Source organism: Hypanus sabinus, chromosome 19 (genome assembly GCF_030144855.1).
Source record: "Hypanus sabinus isolate sHypSab1 chromosome 19, sHypSab1.hap1, whole genome shotgun sequence".
NCBI classification, from domain to species: Eukaryota; Metazoa; Chordata; class Chondrichthyes; order Myliobatiformes; family Dasyatidae; genus Hypanus; species Hypanus sabinus.
Window position 1 is genome coordinate 57,578,685 of NC_082724.1, and position 24,704 is coordinate 57,603,388.

Below are 24,704 nucleotides of genomic sequence, written 5' to 3' on the forward strand. Positions count from 1 at the left end.
AATATCTATTTTCTTTCTGTGTAAGAAATCTAAAACCTTTGAACGTTTGTAGGGAGAGTTTAATCCTCTAACATTAAGTGATACAATAGTAAGATTTTCTAATTTATCTGTGTTGCTCATCTTCCTGGATCTGATCTTGTAAGTTGGTGTTGGAGCCCTGAGTTACTCTCTTCCCACTCCCCCTCCCATCACCCCTCACATTCAACCCTTTACTTTGTAACATCTGTGAGTGTCACTTAGCAATGTCAGACATTGAACATCAACCGCCCCCCTCCAGCACCAACAAATTAGAAAGGCAAAGTAGTTCTCATAGACAATCATATCAAAGAGACAAGAAAAAACCTGGTCAAACCCATTAACCTATATAATTAAAACCATTCCTGTCTCAAATATAGTATAACACATAATCAAGACCCTCAACACAGCTCTTGCAGGAGACTGTTGCTTTAATAGACCGTCGTTCAGCGATGATGCAGTGATGCCTTACCTGGCGCCCAAGAATGTAAACAAGTCTACTGGAGCCATAACCCGAAATGAACATGTAGAACTAAGGTTATTTAGAACAAACTGCTGTTTTTCAGCTTCATTCTTGATGAAGTATGATATTTGGGTGTGTTGAATATCACCTTAGAAAGTAAAAGATAAAAAGCATATCCTAGGTGGACTTATATCACATTACCATGTTATCCTTGTACTAACAAGTTAACTGAGCCATTGCCTTAAAACTCTGCCCTGCAATACTCAGAAACTAATTGGCCCCCTAATTAACTAAGTACAAAAGTGCATCGAATGACTTTCCAATAAAAGAATAACCAGAAAACAGCACACCTAGGATACTAACTTGCCCGTGCCTATTAGAATGCGCGTATAGGCTGGTCCGAGCTCTTAATGCAGTTCCATCTCCTCCTGAGGGATGTGTGGACTTCGTCCAGAGTCTTCTTCCATATCTCCCGGCACCAATGCTTTTGCTTCCTCTGCCAAGTTAAACGACATCTTCACGCCCTTGATATTCACTCTCAAAATCGCCGGGTATATGAGGAATGAGTCAATCCCCTTCTGTCTTAGTGTGGATCTCCTTGTATCCCTGCCGTTCCTGCATTGTACCGGGGCTGTAATCGGCAAAGAACTGCAGCTGGGTGCCATCAGGGAAAGTAGGTTTGGCTTTTCTCGCGCTCTCCAGGATAGCCTGCCAGTCAGCGTACCATAGAAGCCTAAAGACAATGGTCCACGGTCTTGAGATGTTGCTGGAAAAGATCCTACGTGCTCTATTGATCTCCAATGGAGTGCTGTAGGAATTCTTGAGCACTGGAATCCAATTAGGCAGCATCTCCTGGAGGTAGCCTCTTGGATCGTCGGTTAAGTTGACCAGCCGTACATTGTTTCTTCTGGATCTATCCTCCAGGTCATTTAACTTCTTCTGTATCTTAGTCACCTCCGCGAGACAGGAGCTAGTATCTTTCTCATTCTTGCGTAAGCTAATCTGAACGTTGTCTGTCTTGTCGAAGACCGTACTAAATTTTTTAGCATGAATGTCCGCTTGCTCCTTTAACGACTGGAGAATGTTGCCATTCTCTGCCATATGCTTCTGTATGAGGCCTTTTCCAGCAATTTCTTTAGCAAGTTTCTTGCTGTGATTCTGTCTCCATTGCCATTGTTGGCTTAATTAGCATAGCTATTTCCTCAGATGAATCACTAGCTTGGTGTTGTCTGCTGGTATCTTGTTCCTTGGTTGAATTTCGATCTTTTTTTTGAGGTCATGTCTTTAGTTAGATCTTTATCCAACTCAAACTGTATTAAGACCGTCTATGAACCCTAAAGAACGTGAAAAAGGAGGGTTATATGTCAGTGCTCAGTGCCGTGCTGCCATCTTGCCTCGTGCCTCACCGGAAGTCCCTGGCTCTTCTAATTTCATTCTTAAACTCCTTCCTGCTAACCTTATAATGTTCTAGATTCCTATCATTACCTAGTTTTTTTTTGAACCATTCATAAGCTCTTCTTTCTTGACTAGATTTACAACGGCCTTTGTACACCATGGTTCCTGTACCCTAACATCCTTTCCATGTTCCATTGGAACATACCTGCTCTCAGAAACACACACGAATATCCCTCTAAACATTTGCCACATTTCTTCCGTACATTTTCCCTGAGAACATCTGTTTCCAATTTATGCTTCCAAGTTTCTGCATGGTATTTCCCCTTACTCCAATTAAACATTTCCCTAACATGTCTGTTCCTATCCCTCTCCAATGCTATGGTAAAGGAGATAGAATTGTGGTCGCTATCTCCAAAATGCTCTCCCACATGACATCTTACTAGGTTCATTTCCCAATACCAGATCAACTACAGCCTCTCCTCTTGTAGGCTTATCTACATATTGTGTCAAGAAATCTTCCTGAACTCACCTAACAAACACTGCTCTATCTAAACCTCTCACTCTAGGGAGATGCCAATGAATATTTGGGAAATTAAAATCTTCCACCACAACCACCCTGTTATTATTACTCCTTTCCAGACTCTGTCTCCCTATCTGCTCCTCTATGTCCCTGTTACTATTGGGTGGTCTATAAAAACACCCAGTAGGTTTATTGACCCCTTCCTATTCCTAACTTCTACCCACACAGACTTTGTAGACAACCTCTCCTTTTCTGCAGCCGTGACACTATCTCTGATCAACACTGCCACGCCCCCACCTCTTTTGCCTCCCTCCCAGACCTTTCTGAAACACCTAAAGCCAGACACTTGAAGTAGCCATTCCTGCTCGTGCACCATCCAAGCCACAACATCATAGCTCCAAGTGCTGATCCATGCTCTAAGCTCATCCGCTTTATTCATAACACGCCTCACATTAAAATAGACACATATCGAACCACAGGTCTGAGCATGTCCCTTTTCAATCACTTGCGTATCCTCCCTTTTGCACTGTCTCTAAGCTTTTCTATTTGTGAGCCAATTCTAGATTAAACTCTCCCCAATAGCCCTAGCAAACCTCCCCACCAGGATATTGGTCCCCCTCGGATTCAAGTGCAACCCATCCTTTATGTACAGTCACATCTGCCCTAGAAGAGGTCCCAATGATCCAGAAATCTGAATCCCTGCCCCCCCCCCCCCAATCCTTCAGCCATGCATTTATCCTCCACCTCATTCTATTCCTATATCACTGTTGCGTGGCACAGGCAGCAAATCCAAGATTACTACCTTTGAAGTTCTGCTTCTCAACTTCTTTCCTAACTCCCTGAATTCTGTTTTCAGGACTTCCTCTCTTTTCCTACCTATGTTGTTGGTACCAATATGTACCACAAACTCTGGCTGTTCTTCCCATTTGAAGATATTGTGGACGCGATCAGAAACATCACAGACCCTGGCAACAGGGAGGCAAACTACCATCTGTGTTTCTTCCCTGCATCCAGAGAATCACCTATCTGAACCCCAAACTATAGAGTCCCCAATCACTGCTGCAATCTTGTAAACCTCTATCAGATCTCCCCTCAGCCTCTGACATCCCAGAGAAAACAATGAGAAGAGCATGGAAAATGGGGTGCTTCAGGGATCTGTTCTGGGACCCTTACTTTTCGTGATTTTCATAAATGACCTGGATGTGGAAGTGGAGGGATGGGTCAGTAAGTTTGCTGATGACACAAAGTTTGGAGATGTTGTGGACAGTGTGGAGGGCTGTCAGAAGTTACAACAGGACATTGATAGGATGCAAAACTGGGCTGAGAAGTGGCAGATGGAGTTCAATCCAGATAAATGTGAGGTAATTCATTTTGGTAGGACAAATATGATGGCAGAATATAGTATAAATGGTAAGACTCTTAGCAGTGTGGAGGATCAGAGGGACTTTGGGGTTCAAGTCCATAAGATGCTCAAAGCAGTTGTACAGGTTGACTCTGTGGTTAAGAGGGCGTACGGTGTATTGGCCTTCATCAATCGTGGAATTGAATTTAGGAGCCAAGAGGTAATGTTGCAGCTATATAGGATCCTGGTCAGACTCCACTTGGAGTACTGTGCTCAGTTCTGGTCACCTCAATACAGGAAGGATGTGGAAGCCATAGAAAGGGTGCAGAGGAGATTTACAAGTATGTTGCCTGGATTGGGGAGCATGTCTCAGCCTTTTCTCCGTGGATTGACAGAGGGTGAGAGGTGACCTGATGGAGGTGTATAAGATGATGAGAGGCAATGATTGTGTGGATAGTCAGAGGCTTTTTCTGGGCTGCAATGGTTAGCACAAGAGGACACAATATTAAGATGCTTGGAAGTAGGTACAGAGAAGATGTCAGGGATAAGTTTTTTTTACACAGAGAGTAATGAGTGCTTGGAATGGGCTGCCGGTGACAGTGGTGGAGATGGAAACGATAGGGTCTTTTAAGAGACTCCTGGATAGGTACATGGAGCTAAGAGAAATCAAGGGCTACGGGTAACCCTAGGTAATTTCTAAGGTAAGGACATGTTCAGCACAGCTTTATAGGCTGAAAGACCAGTATTGTGCTGTAGGTTTTCTATGTTTCTATGTATGTGACACAAAGTGGGACAAGACTGGAAGACCTCTAGTGAATGGTAGGGTCAGAGGCCGCCCTGTTACCTTCTTATGGGACACTGGAGGATCCCGAACCACCATCATCACCACTAATGTAACTAATGCAAATTGGGAAATACGAGGCAAAATTACCTTAAGTAAAGGACAGGACATTCACAAGTGGGACATGTAAGTGCACCCTTAGAAGTTAGAATAGGATACATAGCATTAGCACATTCTGTAGTGCTAGTTGAATTACCCTGGGAGCAGGAACATATACTGGGGAGTGATTACATGGTCAAAGCAGTGCTTTGTTTTGACCCAGTTAACTGTATGATTTGGTGAATGCCAACTGGTATGAATGACATATGTCACAGACAGTAAGTGAATATCAGGATATAATATGAATAATAGGTGAAATGTGGATAAAACCGGAGGAGATAAGCAACGATCACATGGCACAGCAAATCATTGCACAGAACTCGGGCATTTGCATGGTACAAGCATTACTGTAGAAAAATGGCCGGCCCAGACCCCAAACCACAGAGGTAATATGGGTTTCCAAAAAAAGCTGAGGAAAATGCGTAAGATAATACAGAGTTTGGTACAAAAAGGGGTACTGAGGCCAGTAACCTCCACTAATAACTGACCCATATGGCCAGTGAGGAAACCAGATGGTAGTTGGAAGCTGACAATAGACTATCAAGAGCTGAATAAAGTAATCCCCTTAACAGCCCCAACTGTAGCAACAAACCTGGAGACAGTGGTCAAACAGAATGAAAGAGAGCAATGGTTCACAGTTTTAGATATAAACAATGGATTTTGGTCTATCCCACTAGAAACGGAGTGTTAATACTAGTTTGCATTTACATTCCAGGGTCAGCAGTATACAGGGACTGCCCTACCACAGGGATTTAGAATTTAGAGTATTTAGGGGAAGGGCTGAGATGGTTCTGAAAGCCTGAATGCTTTGTCCAATATGTAGATGATCTACTCTTGCAGACTGAAACTAAGCAAGAACAGTATCAGGTATTGTCAGAACTGCTGCAATAAGTACATGCATTGGGACTAAAGGTAGACCCTAAAAAAGCACATGTAATGAAGCAAGAAGTTAGTTATTTGGGAATGACCTTGACACTGGGAAAAAGAAAAATTGATAAGCAAAGAGTAGAATTGGTTATGAAACTGCCTATTCCCCAAGATGTGAAAGGGCTGAGGTCCTTTCTGGAGCTGGTAGGATACTGTAGGGATCATATTGATGGATTTTTCACGAAGGCAGCTCCTTTAATGGAATTACTGAAAAAGAATGTGGTGTGGGAATGGAAATCAGAACACATCCAGGCCATCACAGTGGCAAGCACTGGCCACTGCGCCTGCTCTAAAAACCCCAAATCTAAATGAGCCATTCTCATTGGAGGTCGTGACAACTGACACCACCCTCTTAGCAATGCTATTACAGGAGACACATGCAGAGTTAAGACCAGTAGCATATGCTCTCACCAGTAGAATGGGTATACTGTATGTGAAAAACACTTGATAGCAGTTTTCTGGGCGGTACAACATTTTGCCTACATGTTGGATTTAATCCAATTACAATACTGACAGAACATACCCCCACACAACTGTTCACAGGAGGATATAGAATACAGGGAGAGTAGAATGGAAAGGACACTAAGGGACATAGGTAAGTTTCTGTCAGGTTCTTTCAGGGTTTTCAAAACTAACAGGAAATTGATCACTCCACAACCCCAATTAACTAAAACTACACCAGAGCCTGAATGTAGTGAGACTCCATGTAATACAAATATGGTAGGATTAGTGTTAGAAGATATAGGGGAATTTGTCACTTTGGTACTATGATACCAGCAAGTGCAGGTAATTTTTAATTTAACTGAAATAATGGTGCCTGAATGGTGCTCATCTACAACAAGACGATTATTTACTCACCATTTTGGGAGACAACTAAGCAGGAGTGAGTTTAGTTCAATCAAAAATAGAAAGAAAAGAGGACTATTGGAATTAGTGGGAGCAGGTTACGCATCAGGGGTAGCAGAATTGGACTATCAGATACAGTCTCCTCAGCTAAAAATGTGGGATATTACTGGAAGAACTTATTGGGATTAGATGCAAACTAGTCAGATTGGCCGGAGTGCATCGCAGGTAACACTGGATTCACTTAAATTTCTGAAAACCCTTCAGGATACAACAAATTTGTTAAGTGACTACATAGACCTCCTCTCTAAAGGAACACATAAAGCAGAGATCTGTGGTACCTATACTAGTTGATTACTCACCACAGTTGATATGAATTTTTTACAACTTGATGCACATCAAGTACCAAATTGGATATCAGATGAGCAATTAATAGAATGGGTTGGAGAAGAGGTTCCCTTATGTCGTATTAGAAATCTTACACTATCCAATAGAGTTCTAGATACTTGTGATGATGGTAGAGGGAGGTTTTACTTTGGTGCAGTATTTCACATTCCGTCATGGAAATAATTTTGAACTTACTCATTGAAAAGGGTTCACACTGTGGGTAAATATTATGAGAATATTTGTATATCCTTAAGTAACCCACCAAAACATGCTATTGTTATGAATGGTATTGGAAGAGGGTTAGATTTATCAAAATGTCATTGAGGCGGAAGTCACTGGGCTTGTCCAGAAGAGATGACAAGACAGAAATTTGTGGATTGTGGTTTCAATACTTATGAGAATTGTTCATTGTCTATTTTGCCTGTGAATAATGATTCTTTCTTGCAGTATGCACTGGAGGGTCGAACATATTATATAGCAACATCAGCCATGAGTTAGTTATACTAAGGGATGGAAGGAGTATCCTTTGGAAAGTTACAATATTGCAATGTGACTTTAAATTTGACTATTGGAGGATAAACTTTGCCTCAACCAGCAGTGGAGAAGGTGGTGGAGGAAAAGCTTGCAATCCAATGAACTGATAAGGATTGATATTGGTGGGACTATATTGTAACTGAGTTGCCACCAATACCTTATTTGACTGCAGACTGGACACAAATTGTGGAAGAGGCAAAGGAGATAATTCATCAATGGACTGAATATACAGAAGTTATTAAGACACATGCTAATGTGTGGAGCCGAAAGAGATGGGGGAGATTTTGAACAATTTCTTTTCTTCGGTATTCACTAAGGAGAAGGATATTGAATTGTGTAAGGTAAGGGAAACAAGTAGGGGAGTTATGGAAACTATGACAATTAAAGAGGAGGAAGTACTGGCGCTTTTAAGGAATATAAAAGTGGATAAATCTCTGGGTCCTGTCAGGATATTTCCTAGGACTTGAGGGAGGTTAGTGTAGAAATAGCAGGGGCACTGACAGAAATATTTCAAATGTCATTAGAAATGGGGATGGTGCCGGAGAATTGGCGTATTGCTCATGTGGTTCCATTGTTTAAAAAGGGTTCTAAGAGTAAACCTAGCAATTATAGGCCTGTCAGTTTGACGTCAGTGCTGGGTAAATTAATGGAAAGTATTCTTAGAGATGGTCTATATAATTATCTGGATAGACAGGGTCTGATTAGGAACAGTCACAGTGGTATGGAGATAGTTGTCCAAATGAGTTTCAGGGTATAGTTGTGATGGAGGTCCTAGAGAGTTTCAGGGTAGTGTGGTGATCGTGGCCCAGGTGATTTTCAGGGTAGTGTGCGGACAGCGGTCACAGTGAGTTTCAGGGGAATGTGGGAATAGTGGTCACAGTGAGTTTTAGGGTAGTGTGTGTATAGTGGTCGGATTGAGTTTCAGGGTAGTGAGGAGACAGTGGTCAGAGTGAGCTTCAGGATAGTGTAGGATGAGATGTCACAGTGAGTTTCAGGGCAATGTGGGAATAGCGGTCCCTGTGAGATTCAGGGTGGTGTGGGGATAGTTGTCCCAATGAGTTTCAGGGGAGTTTGCAGGCAGTAGTCACAGTGCATTTCTGTGCAGTGAGGGGATAGTGTTCCCAGTGAGTGTCAGGGTACTGTATGTATAGAGGTGCTGGATAAGTTTCACTGTAATGCGGGAATTGTGTTCAGAGAAAGTTTCAGGGTAACGAGGGGACAGTGGTCATAATAAATTTCACGTTAGTGTGGGAATAGTGGTCCCAGTGAGTTTTAGGGCCATGTTGGAATAGTGGTTCGAGAGTGTCAGGGTAGTGTGGTGAACGTGGCCCAGGTGATTTTCAGGGTAGTGTGAGGTCAGTGGTCCCAGCGAGTTGCAGGTTATTGAGAGGATAGTGGTTGTGATGAGTTCCAGGATAGTGTGGGGATAGTGGTCACAGGGGGTTTCAGGGAAATGTGGGAATACTGTTTCAGGGTGGTGTGGGGATAGGTCAAGGTCCTAGGGATATTCCCTAGGAACTTGAGGGAGGTTAGTGTAGAAATAGCAGTGGCTCTGACAGAAATATTTCAAATGTCATTAGAAACGGGGATGGTGCCGGAGAATTGGCGTATTGCTCATGTGGTTCCATTGTTTAAAAAGGTTTCTAAGAGTAAACCTAGCAATTATAGGCCTGTCAGTTTGACGTCAGTGCTGGGTAAATTAATGGAAAGTATTCTTAGAGATGGTATATATAATTATCTGGATAGACAGGGTCTGATTAGGAACAGTCAACATGGATTTGTGCATGGAAGGTCATGTTTGACAAATCTTATTGGATTTTTTGAAGAGGTTACGAGGCAAGTTGATGAGGGTAAAGCAGTGGATGTTGTCTATATGGACTTCAGTAAGGCCTTTGACAAGGTTCTGCACGGAAGGTTAGTTAGGAAGGTTCAATTGTTAGGTATTAATATTGAAGTAGTAAAATGGATTCAACAGTGGCTGGATGGGAGATACCAGAGAGTAGTGGTGGATAACTGTTTGTCAGGCTGGAGGCCGATAACTAGTGGTGTGCCTCAGGGATCTGTACTGGGTCCAATGTTGTTGTCATATACATTAATGATCTGGATGGTAGATTGGATTAGTAAGTATGGAGATGATACTAAGGTAGGTGGCGTTGTGGATAATAAAGTAGGTTTTCAAAGTTTGCAGAGAGATTTAGGCCAGTTAGAAGAGTGGGCTGAGCGATGGCAGATCAGATGGAGTTTAATGCTGATAAGCGTGAGGTGCTACATTTTGGTAGGAATAATCCAAATAGGACATATATGGTAAATGGTAGGGCATTGAAGAATGCAGTAGAACAGAGTGATCTAGGAATAATGGTGTATAGTTCCCTGAAGGTGGAATCTCATGTGGATAGGGTGGTGAAGAAAGCTTTTGGTATGTTGACCTTTATAAATCAGAGCATTGAGTATAGGAGTTGGGATGTAATGTTAAAATTGTACAAGGCATTGGTAAGGCTGAATTTGGAGTATTGTGTACAGTTCTGGTCACCGAATTATAGGAAAGATGTCAACAAAATAGAGAGAGTACAGAGAAGATTTACTAGAATGTTACCTGGGTTTCAGCACGTAAGTTACACAGAAAGATTGAACAAGTTAGGTCTTTATTCTATGGAGCGTAGAAGGTTGAAGGGGACTTGATAGAGGTATTAAAAATTATGAGGGGGATAGATAGAGTTGATGTGGATAGGCTTTTGCCATTGAGAGCAGGGGAGATTCAAACAAGAGGACATGAGTTGAGACTTAGGGGGCAAAAGTTTAAGGGTAACATGAGGGGGAATTTCTTTACTCAGAGAGTGGTAGCTGCATGGAATGAGCTTCCAGTAGAAGTGGTAGAGACAGGTTCGGTATTGTCATTTAAAGCAAAATTGGATAGGTATATGGACAGGAAAGGAATGGAGGGTTATGGGCTGAGTGTGGGTCAGTGGAATTAGGTGAGAGTAAGTGTTCGGCACAGACTAGAAGGGCCGAAGGGCCTGTTTCTCTGCTGTATTGGTTATAATAAGGCAAATAAAATATTGAGTGACTGAACCTTATGGGATAAGATTTGGAATTGGGGCTCAAATGTTCAAATACATCCATGGGTAAGAATAATCTCTCATGCTTCTGTAATATTAATTTTATGTACAGTGATAGTTGTATGGTTTAATGTGTATATTGTATCAACTTAGAAGATGGAAGGCTGAAATTATGCAAAAGGTAGAGGGTGATGATTTTGCAATACTGAGAAAATGATGGCTGGTATAAAAATTGGATGAATTTAGTAAGTAAAGGTTATAATGTAAGTGCAGCACACCTGCTGGGGATCCATGGCAATCCAATGGATAGTCAACAGAGTAGTGGAGGATAGTGATCCTAAGATAAATATCTTTGGATCAAGAGGAGGGAGATGTTGGCCAGAAAGAATAACAATTTACAAATCAGTGAATTCAAATCAATCAAGGACAGTGGAAGCAGACAAATTGTCTTTGTTCTTGCCATATGCTTGGAGATGGAAGCTGCCATTTTGTGAAGACACTCTATTTTTCATTTTGTGAGCTTGACATGCTGGGATTGATCAATGTTTTAAAAGAAGACACTGATACTTCAAGTAATCTGCTGGACTGGAGATCATTTCCAAATAAGAAGCTATTTGTGAGATGTTCTCTGGGTGGCGAAAAAATCCAGGTTTGTGAATGTTGGGGTAGATGCCTGCCTGAAGTGATTCGAGCTCATTGCTGATTGAGAACAAACAGCTATAAATTATCAATTGTCACTTGATTGGAAGAGGGCAATAAATGGATGCTGGCTTGAAGCAGAGTCAATAACAAGTTTTTAAAGGACAGATACATGACCTGTGCCCAATGACATTGGAATGCAATATTTGAATTGATAAGGAATGGATATAAAAGTGGATGCTTCATGTGTGCTCTTAGCAGTAACTTTGAAGAATAACCATCACAGATACAAGCATGAGCAACCCTCTGTGAAACATATGGTGAGTGCATCGGAACAATGAGGAACACCTGGCCAGCGTAAACTCCTTTGCCCAGGTAACACCTTTGCTATTCTTTGATTATTCAGGGAGAGTCACAGACTCGGAGTTGGCTGTGGTCGGAGCTCCCAAAGTGCTGTATCGGCAAGCTGCGGCACTGGAGGTTCAAGGCAGGAAGAGTTTTTCTTCCTTCTACCGTCGATGTGAGATAATGGGCTGTTGGGACTTTGAGACTTTCTTTTAAACCTTGCATGGACTGCTCTTACGGTATTGTTTTGCACTGTTGAAACTATGTGTATTAATTATGTTGTCTTTGTCAGTTAGTCTTTTATCAATTATGGTATTGTCTGCACTATTGAAACTATATGTTAACTATAACTGTATGTAACTATGTGGTTTTGTGTATGTCTTGTAACTTTAGGTTTGTCTGATGGGTTCCCCTTTCTGGGGAATGTGCTAAGACAGTAGCGCAATATCAATACGCAGCAGCCTCTCCGGACTCTGGATTGGGGATTATCAAACATTATGTGGTTTTTCTTGTGTGGTCTGTTTTGCGCTTTTTCATGATATCATTCCGGAGAACATTGTCTCATTTTTTAACTGCATTGTATTTGTGGTTTATAAATAACAATAAATTGAATCTGAATCTGACTTAGCAGGTGTGCACACAAGGTATTTAGTGTATGAATTCATGTACTTGTTAGTTTAAACAATAAAGATAGTTGACAGTAAATACAGATCTCTCTGTGCCTCACTAATCATCATTATAAGTAGTATTTTTTACAACAGTCCATACAGTTTATATATATTTAAAAGCAGTTACTTCTACATTGTGTTTTATAGGATTGCTTTTATATTTATATTTTATGTTTGTTTCTTTAATGTTTTCTTTATGCCCATTGTGTATTTTATGCTACATCATTTTGTTCTTTACACTCAGACGCTGAAGATATTGTAATGAGAGATGCAGAGATGGCAAAGGAACTGATTGCGTACTTTGCATCAGTCTTCATAGTGGAAGATATCTGCAGTATACCGGACATTCAAGAGTATCAGAGAAGTGAAGTATCTGCAGTGAAAATTATGACTGAGAAGGTGCTCCAGAATCTTAATCTCCTGGACCTGATGGAATGCAACTTGGGTTCTGAAGGAAGTAGTTGGAGAGACTGTGGAGACATTAACGATGATCTTTCAAGAATCAATATATTCTAGCATTGTACTAGATGACTGGAAAATTGCCAATGTTACTCCACTATTTAAGAAGTGTGGGAGGCAGCAGAAAGACCTGCTAGCCTGACACCAATGGTTGGTAAGTTGTTGGAATTGATTGTTAAGGATGAAACTACGGAGTATCTGGAGGCACATGACAAGATAGGCCAAAGCCAGCATGGTTTCATGAAGGAAAATCCTGCCTGACAATTCTACGCAACCCTGTAAGACCCCATGGAATTACAGGGAAGTTACTAGCATGGGTGGAGCATTGGCTAGTCGGCAGAAAACAGAGAGTGGGAATAAAGAGATCCTATTCTGGCTGACTGCCAATTACCAGTGGAGTTCCACAGGGGTCAGTGTTGGGACTACTGTTTTTTCACAACATATGTCAATGATTTGGACTACGGTATTAATGAATTTGTGGCTAAATTTGTTGATGATACAAAGACAGGTGGAAGAGCGGGTAGTGTTGAGGAAACAGAGAGCCTGTAGAGAGACTTTTCTAAACAGTGGTGAAAATACTTTCAACTTGCAATTAGTGGGAACTACTCCAGAGTCCAACAGATTCTGTATCCCCAGGGCCAGATGGAATATACCTCAGGTTATTACAGAAAGTAAGGGAAAATATTTGCATCCTCACTGGCCACAGGAATAGCAACAGGGTTCATGTTATTCCTTTGCTCAAGTTAGGGAGGAGAGATAACCCTGGGAATGATAGACCAGTGGGCAAATTATTGGAGAAGATTCTTAGAGACAGGATATACGAGCATATGGAGAAGCATAATCTAGTTAGGAATAGTCAGCATAGCTTAGTGATACTTAATGAGCCTGACTGAATTTGTTGAGGATGTTCAAAGAATATACTGAGGAAGGTAGATCAGTAGATGTGGTGTATATGGATTTCAGTAAGTTAGGAAGCATGGAATCCAGGGAAACTTGGCAGTGAAGATTTTGTTTTGGTTTGACTATATAAGTCAGAGTGTGATTGTAGATGGAGTGCTTTCTGCCTGGAGGTCAGTGACCAGTGGTACTTCACATGGATCTGTTCTGGGACACCTGCTTTATGATATTTTTAGAAATGACTTGGATGAGGAAGTGGAAGACACACAAAATGCTGAAGGAATTCAATAGGTCAAGTGACGTCTGTGGAAAGAAATAAACTGTCAATGTTTCAGGGTAAGGCCTACATCAGGACTGGAAAGGAAGGACGGAAAAGCCAGAATAAGAAGTTGGGGGGTGGGGGGGAGGGCTCAGGAGAAAGAGTACAGCTTGTAGGCGATAGGTTAAACCAAAGTGATTTGGAGGAATTAAGTAAGAAGTTAGGAGGTGGAAAAGAATAAGAGCTAAGAAGAAGGAATCTGATAGGATAAGAGAGTGGACCATTGGAGAAAGGGAAGGAAGAGTGCACCAGGGGGGAGAGATAGGCAGGCAAGGCAAAGAGAAGTTGTAAGAGAAGAGATCCAGAGTGGGGAATGGAAGATGAGGGAAAGGGGAGGAGTAAAAAATTACCACAAATTAGAGAAATTGAAGTTCATACCATTGGAGGCTAACCGGGTGGAATATGAAGTGGTGCTCCTCAAAGCTGAGAGTCACCTCATCGTTACGGTAGAGGAGGACATGAAGGGTCTTGGCCTGAAACATTGACTGTTTACTTCTTTCCATAGATACTACCTGACCTGCTGAGTTCTTCCAGCATTTTGTGTATGTTCCTCTGGATTTCCAGCATGCAGAGCTGGGTTAAGAAATGGCAGAAGGAGTTCAATCTGGAAATGTGTGACATGATTCATTTTTGAAGGTTGAATTTGAAGACAAAATACAGTATCCATGTCACTAGATCCTTCAAAGGTGCTGCACAGTTGATAAGGTTGTTAAAAAGGTGCATGGTGTGCTGGTTTTTATTAGTTGAGGTTTGAGTTCAGTAACTGATAAGACCACACTTGGAATATTGTATTCATTTCTGGTTGACTCATTATAGGAACGATGTGGAAGCTTTAGAGATGTTGCAGAGGATATTACCATGATACTGCCTGGATTAGAGAGCACGTCTTATGAGGATAGGTTGGGCGAGCTAGTGTTTCGCTTTGGAACAAAGGAGGTTGAGAGGTGACTTGATAGAAGTGGACAAGATGTTAAGTGGAGTAGATCAAGTGGATTGCTGCAGACATTTTCCCACGGCAGAAATGGCTTATATGAGGAGTATAACTTTAAGGTGATTGGATGAAAGTATGGGGTGCTTGTATGAATGGTAAGAACTTCATACATAGAGTAATAGGTGCATCAAATGTCCTGCCAGTGGTGGTGGCAGAGGAAGATACATTAGGGACACTTATGAAACTCTTAAATGAAAGAAATACAGAAACACAGAAAACCTACAGCACAATACAGGTCCTTCAGGCCATAATGCGGCGCTGAAAATGTACTTACTTTAGAAATTATCTAGAATTACCATTAGCCCTCTAATTTTCTAAGCTCCACATACCTATCCAGGAGTCTCTTAGAAGACCCGAATGTATCCGATATGGATATGTAGGGGGAAAATAGGAAAGGGTTGGATTCATCTTCGAACAGGTTAAAGAGTCAGCACATTGTGGACCAAAGTGACTGTAATGTTCTGCTTTCTATATTCTTTGTACGAAGGCCACAAATCAATAACCTATTATTTCCGGGACTTCTTCCAATAATAGCCAGAGGTCATGGTACATGTTGGTACAAATGACGTAGGCAGGAGAGGGGTAGAGGTCCTGCGCAGTAAGGTTAGAAAGGAGGTTGAAGAGTAGGTGGTAATCTCCAGATAACTCCCAGTGCCATGAGCCAATGAAGATCAGAACAAGAAGATAGTGCAGACGAATGAGTGGTTGAGGAGATAGTGCAGGGGGCAGGATTTCACGTTCTTGAATCATTAGAACTTTTTCTGGGGAAGGGGTGACTTGTACAATTGGGATGGGTTGCACCTGAACTGAAGGGGAACCGATATCCTGGGATGGAGGTTTGCTAATGCTATTGGGGAGGGTTTAAACTAGATTTGCAGGGGGGTGGGAACAGAAGTGAAGAGGCAGAGGATGGGGCAGTTGGTGCATAAGTAGTGACAGCTTATAGGGAGTTTATGAGAAAGGATAGGCAAATGATAAGAGCAAAGAAACACTCGGCCAGATGGCTTGAGATGTGTCTATTTTAATGCAAGGAGTATCATGAGCAAGGCGGATGAACAGAGTGTGGATCAATACGTGCAACTATGATGTTGCAGCCATTACAGAGACTTGGGATGACTCAAGGGCAGGAATGGCTGCTGAGTGTGCCAGGCTTCAGCTGTTTTAAAACAGACTGAGGGAGGAAAAAGAGGAGGGGGAGTGTCATTGCTAATGAGGGATTGTATCATGGCTGTAGAAAAGCAAGAAGTCACGGAGGGATTGTCTACTGAGTCAGTGTGGGTGGAAGTCAGAAACAGGAAGGAGGCAATAACTCTACTGGGTATTTTTATTGACCCCACCCCCCAAATAGTGACAGAGAATCAAGGATGCATATTTTGGAAGGATGCAATAATAATGGGGGAATTGTGATGGGTGATATTAACGTTCTTAACATTGCTGTCTCCATGGAGCAAGGGGTTCAGATGTGATGGAGTTTGTTAGGTGTGTTCTGGAAGGTTTCCTGATGCAATATGTAGATAAGCCAACTAGTGGAGAGGCTGTACTTGATCTGGTATTGGGAGATTAAGCAAGCCAAGTGTCAGTGGGAGAGCATTTTGGAGATAGTGATCACAACTCTACCTCCTTTACCATCACGCTGAGGAGGGATAGGAGCAGACAATTTGGGAAAACAGTTAATTGGGGTGGAGGAAATATGATGCTATTAGACAGGAGCTTGGAAACATAAATTGGGAGCAGATGTTCTCAGAGCATCTGAGCACAGCAGAAATGTGGTAAATGTTCATTAGACCCCACTTGGCGTACTGTGTTCAGTTCTGGTCACTTCATTAAAGAAAGGAAGGGGATGGTCTAGAAAGAGTACAGAGGAGATTTACAAGGATGTTGCCTGGATTGGAGTGCATGCCTTATGAGAATATGTTGAGTGAATTTGGCCTTTTCTCCTTGGAGCAACGGAGGATGAGAGGTGACCTGATAGAGGTGTATGAGGCATCAATCGTGTAGATAGCGGAGTCTTTTTCCCAGGGTTGAAATGGCTAACACAAGAATCCAGCAGGCAAGCAATCTTTCTCATACTATATTTAAAACTACTTTTATTTATTGAGATACAGTGTGGAATAGGCCCTTCTGGCTCTTTGAGCTGTACTGCTCAGAAATCCACCAATTTAATTCTAGCCTAATCACGGGATAATTTACAATGACCAATTAACGTACCAACTGGTACATCTTCGGACTGTGGGAGGAAGCCAGAGCAGATAGAGGAAACACATACAAGCATGCGGGGAATGAACAAGCTCCTTATGGCAGCGGCAGGAATTAAACCCGGGTCGCCTGTACTGTAAAGTGTAGTCCTAATTACTACACTAACTGCCACCCGCTATGTTGTGCTCTACAACAGTCACAGGAGGGGGAATGGAGAAGGAAGTGAGAAGTGGAGAATGAAGACAGATCAAAGGGCAGTAATCTCTGCTGTGGAACATGTTCATTACCTGTCCTCTGCAGCTGCTTGTGACACTGATCACATACCCGAGCCAGCCTGCCCTTCAGATAGCCAAGTGGATATTTGTTCCTGCAGCATGTTCGACAAACAACCTGAGAGACAAAGTTACAAGTAAGTGGGTGCCACTATCCTCTCAATTTTGCACCATTCATTGATTCCCAGCTCCAAACATCCAGCCCATGGATGTCAGTCATCTCTTTACTCCATGATCAAAGTTACAGCAACTTTGTTTCAGTATTCACTATGGAAAAGGATCTTGGCAATTGTAGGGATGTCTTGCAGTGGACAGAAAAGCTTGAGAACATAGATATTAAGGAAGAGTATGTGCAGGAGCTTTTGGAAAGCATCAAGTTAGATAAGTCACTGGGACCGGACAGGATGTACCCCAGGCTACTGTGGGAAGCAAGGGAGGAGATTGCTGAGCCTCTTACAATGATCTTTGCATTGCTCCGGAGGATTGGAGGGTTGCGGATGTTGTTCCCTTATTCAAGAAAGGGAGTAGGGATAGCCCAGGAAATTATAAGCCAGTGAGTCTTACTGCAGTGGTTGGAAAGTTGATGGAGAAGATCCTGAGAGGCAGTATTTATGAACATTTGGAGAGGCATAATATGATTAGGAATAGTCAGTATGACATTGTGAAAGGCAGGTTGTGCCTTACGAGCCTGACTGAATTTTTTGAGGGTGTGATGAAGGTAGAGTAGTAAATGTAGTGTATATGGATTTTAGCAAGGCATTTGATAAGGTATCCCATGCAAGGCTTATTGAGAAAGTAAGGAGGCATGGGATCCAAGGGAACATTGCTTTGTGGATCCAGAACTGGCTTGCCCACAGAAGGCAAAGAGTGGTTGTAGACAGGTCATATTCTGCATGGAGGCCGGTGACCAGTGGTAGGGATCTGTTCTGGGACCCCCACTCTTTGTGATTTTTATAAATGACCTGAATGAGGAAGTGGAGGGATGTGTTAGTAAATTTGCTGATGACACAAAGGTTGGGGGTGTTGTGGATGGTGTGGAGGGCTGTCAGAAGTTACAGCAGGACATTGATAGGATGTAAAACTGGGCTGAGACGTAGCAGATGGAGTTCAACCCAGATAAGTGTGATGTGGTTCATTTTGGTCAAATATATTACGGCAGAATATAGCATTAATGGTAGGACTCTAGGCAGTGTGGAGGATCAGAGGGATCTTGGGGTCCAACTCCATAAGATGTTCAAAGCAGCTGCGCAGGTTGACTCTGTGGTTAAGAAGCCTATGGTGTATTGGCCTTCATCAATCGTGGGATTGAGTTTAAGAGCTGAGAGGTAATACTGCAGCTATATAGGACCCTGGTCAGATCCCACCTGGAGTACTGTACTCAATTCTGGTTGCCTCACTACAGGAAGGACGTAGAAACCACAGAAAGGGTGCAGAGGAGATTTACAAGGAGGTTGCCTGGATTGGGGAGCATGCCTTATGAGAATAGGTTGAATGAACTCGGCCTTTTCTCCTTGGAGCGATGGAGAATAAAAGGTGACTTGATAGAGATGTACAAGATAATGAGGGGCATTGATTGTGTGGATAGTCAGAGACTCTTCCTCAGGGCTAGCACGAGAGGGCATAGTTTTAAGGTACTTGGAAGTGAGTAGAGGAGATGTCAGGCGTAAGTTTTTTTACACAAAGAGTGGTGAATGCGTGGAATGGGCTGCTGGTGGTGGTGGAAATGAGAGGGTCTTTTAAGAGACTCCTGAATGGCTGCATAGAGCTCAGAAAAATAGAGGGCTATGGGTAAAGTCTAGATAATTCTAAGGTAGGGACATGTTTGGCATAACTTTGTGGGTCGAAGGGCCTGTATTGCGCACTATGTTTTCTATGTTTCTTGGAAACCCTCAAAAGGTTTCAGAGATATAATGATGGATCTGGACATGTTCTTGAATGAGCAAGGCTTAAAGGGATATGAAATAAATGCAGGCTAGTAGGATTAGTATAGATAGGATATGGAGGCAGAATTGGGCCAGTTGGCCCATTGAGTTTGCTCTGCCATTTCATCATGGCTAATCCAATTTTCCTGTCAGCTCTGATCTCCTGCTTTCTCCCTGTATCCCCTTCTTGCTCTGACCAATCAAGAATCTATTAACCTCTGACTTAAATAAACATAGACTTGGCCTCCATGGCTGCCTGTGACAAAGAATTCCACAGATTCGCTACTTTCTGGCTAAAGAAATTCCTCTTCATCTTCATTCTAAAAGGACATATCTCTATTCTGAAGCTGTGTCCTCTGATCTTAGATTCTCCCACTAGAGGAATGAATATCCTGGGAGGGAGATATACTAATGCTGTTGGGGAGGGTTTAAATTAGATATGCAGGGAGGATAGGAATGGAAGTGAAGAGGCAGAGGATGAGGTGGTTGACACACAAGTAGAGTCAGCTTGAGAGGAAGGATAAGCAGATGATCGAGCAAAGATGCACTCATCCAGATGGTTTGAGATGTGTCTATTTTAATGCAATGAAATGAGTATCATAAGCAAGGTGGATAAACTTAAGAGTGTGGAACTCGATACGTGGAACTATGATGCTGTGGCCATTACAGAGACTTGGATGACTCTGGGTAGGAATTGCTGCTGAGTGTGCTGGGCTATAGATGTTTCAAAAAGGACAGGAAGGGAGGCAAAAGAGGTGGGGGAGTGGCACTGCTAATCAGGGATAGTATCAGAGCTGCAGAAAAGGAGGAAGGCATGAAGGGATTGCCTACTGAGTCATTGTGGGTAGAAGTCAGAAACAGGATGGTGCAATAACTACCCCCAATAGTAACAGAGACTGGAATGGTGCATTAATAATAGGGTTGTTGTGATGGATGATTTTAACTTTTCTCAGGCATCTCCTTAGAGCAATAGGTTTAGATGGAGTGGAGTTTATTAGCTGTTTTCAGGAAGATTTCCTGACACAATACATAGATAAGCCAACTGGAGGGGAGGCTGTACTTGATCTGGTATTGGGAAATGAACCTGGTCAGGTGACAAAGATCTCTTGGTGGGAGAATCTATCTCTTTTACCATGGCAATGGAGAGGGATAGGAGCAGACAATTTGGGAAAACATTTAATTGGGGAAGGGGGAAATAAAAACGTTCGTATGATGCTATTAGGCAAGAACTTGGAAACATAACTTGGGAGCAGATGTTCTCAGGGAAATGCATGGTAGAAATGTGGTAAATGTTTAGCAAACATGTGCAGGGCATTCTGCATAGGTATATTCCAATGATGCAGGGAAAGCATGGCAGGTTAAAAGAACTATGGTGTACAAAGGATACAGAAAATCTAGTTAAGAAGAAAAGAAAAACTTAGAAAAGATTCAAGAACCCTGTTTGACTTCTAGAAAGCTGTTCGAGCTCTAGGAAGTTACAAGGAGCTCGAGAATGAAATTATGAGAGGTGGAAGGAGCCATGAGAGGCCTTGGTGAGCAAGACTAAGGAAGCCCCAAGGCATTCTACAAGTATGTGAAGAGAATGAACTGTGTGTGATTAGGACCAATCTGGAGTGACAGTGGAAATATGTGCATGGAGTCGGAGGAGGTAGCAAAGGTACTTGATGAATACTTTGTTTCAGCATTTACCAGTGAAAAGGACCTTGGTAATTGTAGGGATGACTTACAGTGAATTGAAACGCCTGAGCATATAGACATTAAGAAAGAGGATGTGCTGGAGCTTTTGAAAGATATTAAGTTAGATAAGTCACTGGGACCAGATGAGATATAACCCAGGCTACTGTGGGAATCAAGGGAGGAGACTGCTGAGACTCTGGCAATGATCTTTGCATCTTCAATAGGGATGGAAGAAGCCCAGAGGATTGGAGGGTTGCAATTGTTGCTCCATTTTTCAACAAAGGGAGTAGAGATAACCCAGGAAATTATAGACCAGTGAGTCTTACTTCAGTGGTGGGCGAGTTGTTGGAGAAGATGCTAAGAGGCAGGATTTATGAGCATTTGGAGAGACATACTCTGACTAAGAACAGTCTTTGTCAAGGGCAGGTCGTGCCTTACGAGCCTGATTGAATTCTTTGAGGAGGTAGCAAAACACATTAATGAAGGTAGAACAATGGATGTAGTGTATATGGATTTCAGTAAGTCATTTGATAAGGTTCCCATGCAAGGCTCATTCAGAAAGTGATGAGGCATGGGATCCAAGGAGACCTTAATTATAGATCCAGAAGTGGCATGCCCACAGATGGCAAAAGGGTGGTTGTGGATGGTTCATATTCTGCATGGAGGACAGTGGTGTTCTGCAAGAATCTGTTCTGGGACCCCTCCTGAATGAAGAAGTAGAAGGGTGGGTTAGTAAGTTTGCTGATGACACAAAAGTTGGGGGTGTTGTGAAGAGTCTGGGTTACAGCAGGACATTGTTAGGATGCAGAACTAGGCTGAGAAGTGGCAGATGGAGTTCAACCCAGATATTTGTGAAGTAGTTCATTCTTCTGTCAAATTTGAAGACTGAATATAATATTAATGGTAAGACTCTTGGCAGTGTGGAGGATCAGCAAGATTTTGGGGTCTGTGTCCGTAGGACACTTAAATCTGCTCTGCAGATTGACAGTGTTGTTAAGAAGACATTCATAACATTCATCAACAATGGGATTGAGTTCAAGAGCAGGGAGGCTATATAAAACCTTAGTTAGACACCATTTGGAGTACTATGTTCAGTTTTGGTCACATCATTACAGGAAGGATGTAGATACTATAGAAGGTGTGCAAAGATTTACAAGCATGCTTTATGAGAATAGTTTGAGTTGTTAGGTACCCCTAGGGTTCATATTTTCTGTGGACAACCACTTTAAAATGGCGGGAAAATGGTACTGGCTTTTGGACACTGTTTGAGCTGCTAATGAGAGAGAGAGAGAAGAAGAGGAAGGGGCACCCAGCGCAGATGTGAAAGAGAGAGACAAAGATTTAAAGTTATGGCTCCATGGCTGATTATTTACTTTTGCTCCAAGGACACATTCTTTGCCTGCTTGTAAAATTCTTGCTGAGACAGCAAGGCAGGACTAGGTGATGGACATGATGGATGGCTGGTACCCTGGCAGGGCAGAGAAAAGGCAGGTCTGCTGAGACACAAGCAGACACACCACGGGACACTGAAAGAGCATTGTGCACCCACAGGAAGGTGGGGGCTTGGAGGATTGATTCAGGGGAATCGATCAGAGGCTCACAGTGTGTGAAAGCAGACCGGTGGGGGCTTGTGTGTATGTCCACCCTCGCCCGGGTAATGGGCTCACCACTGAAGAACGGTCTGGCCGGGAACGGAGGGGTCACAGTCAGTGACCACAACAGCACAACAGAACAAGAAGACAATGGAAGGTTTGCTTGCTGCAACTGCTCATCTCTCGCTCTCTCTCTCTCCCCCCAACGGTACAATGGCAACTACCTCGACCTAAACTAAACTGAACTGAACTCTGCACCATCATAATATTCATTTACCCCAAGACATTGATAGAGCTTGGTTTTGATTCCTATTTCTACACTTCTGTATATATCATTGCTAACCTGTTTTATATGTATATTTGCATTTTATTGTATTGTATTACTTAGTTTACTAATAAATACTCTTAGTTACAGTACCACCAGACTCCAACGTATTATTCCATTCTGCTGGTTTGGTAACCTGCTCATGGGATACATGACAGAGTGAACTTGGCTTTTTCTCCTTGAAGCAATGGTGAGAGGCATTGATCATGTGCATAGCCAGAGGCTTTTTCCCAAATGGCTAACATGAGGGGACAAAGTTTTAAGGTTTTATGAAGGAGGTACAAGGGGGATGTCAGAGGCAAGTTTTTCACACGGAAAGTGATGAGTGCATGGAATGCACTACCAGTGATGGAGGTAGAAGTGGGTACAATAGGGTCATTTAAGAGACTCTTACATAGGCACTTAGAAGAAATAGTTCTATGCAGTAGGGAAATTCTAGGCAGTTTCTAGAGTAGGTTACATAGTTGGCACAATGTTGTGGGACAAAGGGCCTGTAATGTGCTGTACATTTCTATGTTCTATCCTCTCCACATCCACTCTCTCAAGGCCTTTCATGATTCAATAAGTTTCAATGAGGTCACCCTTCATTCTTCTGAATTCCAGTGAATATAGGCCCAGAGCCATCAAACACTCTTCATATGACAAGCCATTCAATCCTGGAATCATTTTTGTAAATCTCTTTTAAACCTTCTCCAGTTTCAGCATTTCCTTTCTAAGATAAGGAGCTCAAAACTGTTCACGATATTCCAAGTGATCAAAACAAGAGGGCACAATTGAGAGGATGGAATATCTGGGGTAAGTTTTTTTTTATTTTGAGAGTGGTTGCTATCTGGGACACACTACCAGAGCAGGTGGTCAAATAAGATGCGATCAGTCTGTATAAGAGGCATTTAGACAAGCACTTAAATAGGCAGGTCCCTGAGTGAACAAATGGGATTGGGATAGATGGCAAAATATCGACATGGACATGGTAGGCCTAAGGGCCTGTTTCTGGCTCATAATGTCTAGGTTGGATTTTGCCTGGAACATTAATCTCCAGACCTTAGTACAGACTTGGCCAACATGGAGAAATTACCTAATCAAGAGGTGAGGTAAGAATGGCAGCTCGTAATATCAAGATGAAATTTGATATCAAATAACCCAGGTGAAACTGAAGTCAGTAAGTGTTGTAGGGGAAAGAATAGTGAAGGGTCATAAATAGTAAACAGCCATATGAATCCTGTAGCTCCAAAAACAGCTCAGAGGCTGATAGGTATGGTGAGAAACTCATCTCCCAACACCCCAAGACCTTTCGGCAATGCCAAGGATCAAGGCCTTGCACAGCAGGCCCCATAGTGCCTAGGGTCATTGAATAATAGAGACATGCAGCACAGAAACAGTTGCTTTGCCCCACTACTGTGCTACCCTCATGTTCTACACTGTTCTACTCTGTACGATACTGTACTGCTCCACATTGTTCTACATCACACTGTACACCACACTGTATTACACTTTTTCACTGTACTACACACTACATCACACTGTGCTACTCCACACTGTATTACTCTGTGCTACTCCACACTGTACTATACCACAGTGTACTACACTGATTGGCCTAATTTCAAACAATAACGAGATGGTCTACAAAGAAGAAGTCATCACCCTGACATAGTGGTGTCAAGCGAACAACCTCTCCCTCGATGTCGTAAAAACAAAGGAGCTGGTTGTGGACTACAGGAGGAATGGAGGGGGCTAACCTCTATTGACATCAATGGATCTGGCGATGAGAGGGTAAACAGCTTGAAGTTCCTCGGCATACACATCACCAAGGATCTCATATGATCTTTATATACCAGCTGTGCGGTGAAAAAGGCACAACAGCGCCTCTTTCACCTCAGAGTTGTATACGGTTGTATGGGCCCTGAAATCCTAAGGACTTTCTGCAGGGGCACAACTGAGAACTTCGTGACTGGTTGCATCACTGTTTGGTATGGGAACCAT

The 24,704-nt window shown here is 42.5% G+C and overlaps 1 protein-coding gene across 1 annotated transcript in view; it reads right to left on the minus strand.

Moving 5' to 3' along the window:
- fgd5a (FYVE, RhoGEF and PH domain containing 5a) overlaps positions 1 to 24,704 on the minus strand; it is a 250,765-nt gene that overhangs the window by 23,611 nt on the left and 202,450 nt on the right. The window contains exon 17 of the mRNA XM_059944304.1: positions 17,224 to 17,326. Within this exon, the coding sequence (XP_059800287.1) occupies positions 17,224 to 17,326 (103 nt within the window). The remainder of the gene's footprint in view (positions 1 to 17,223; positions 17,327 to 24,704) is intronic.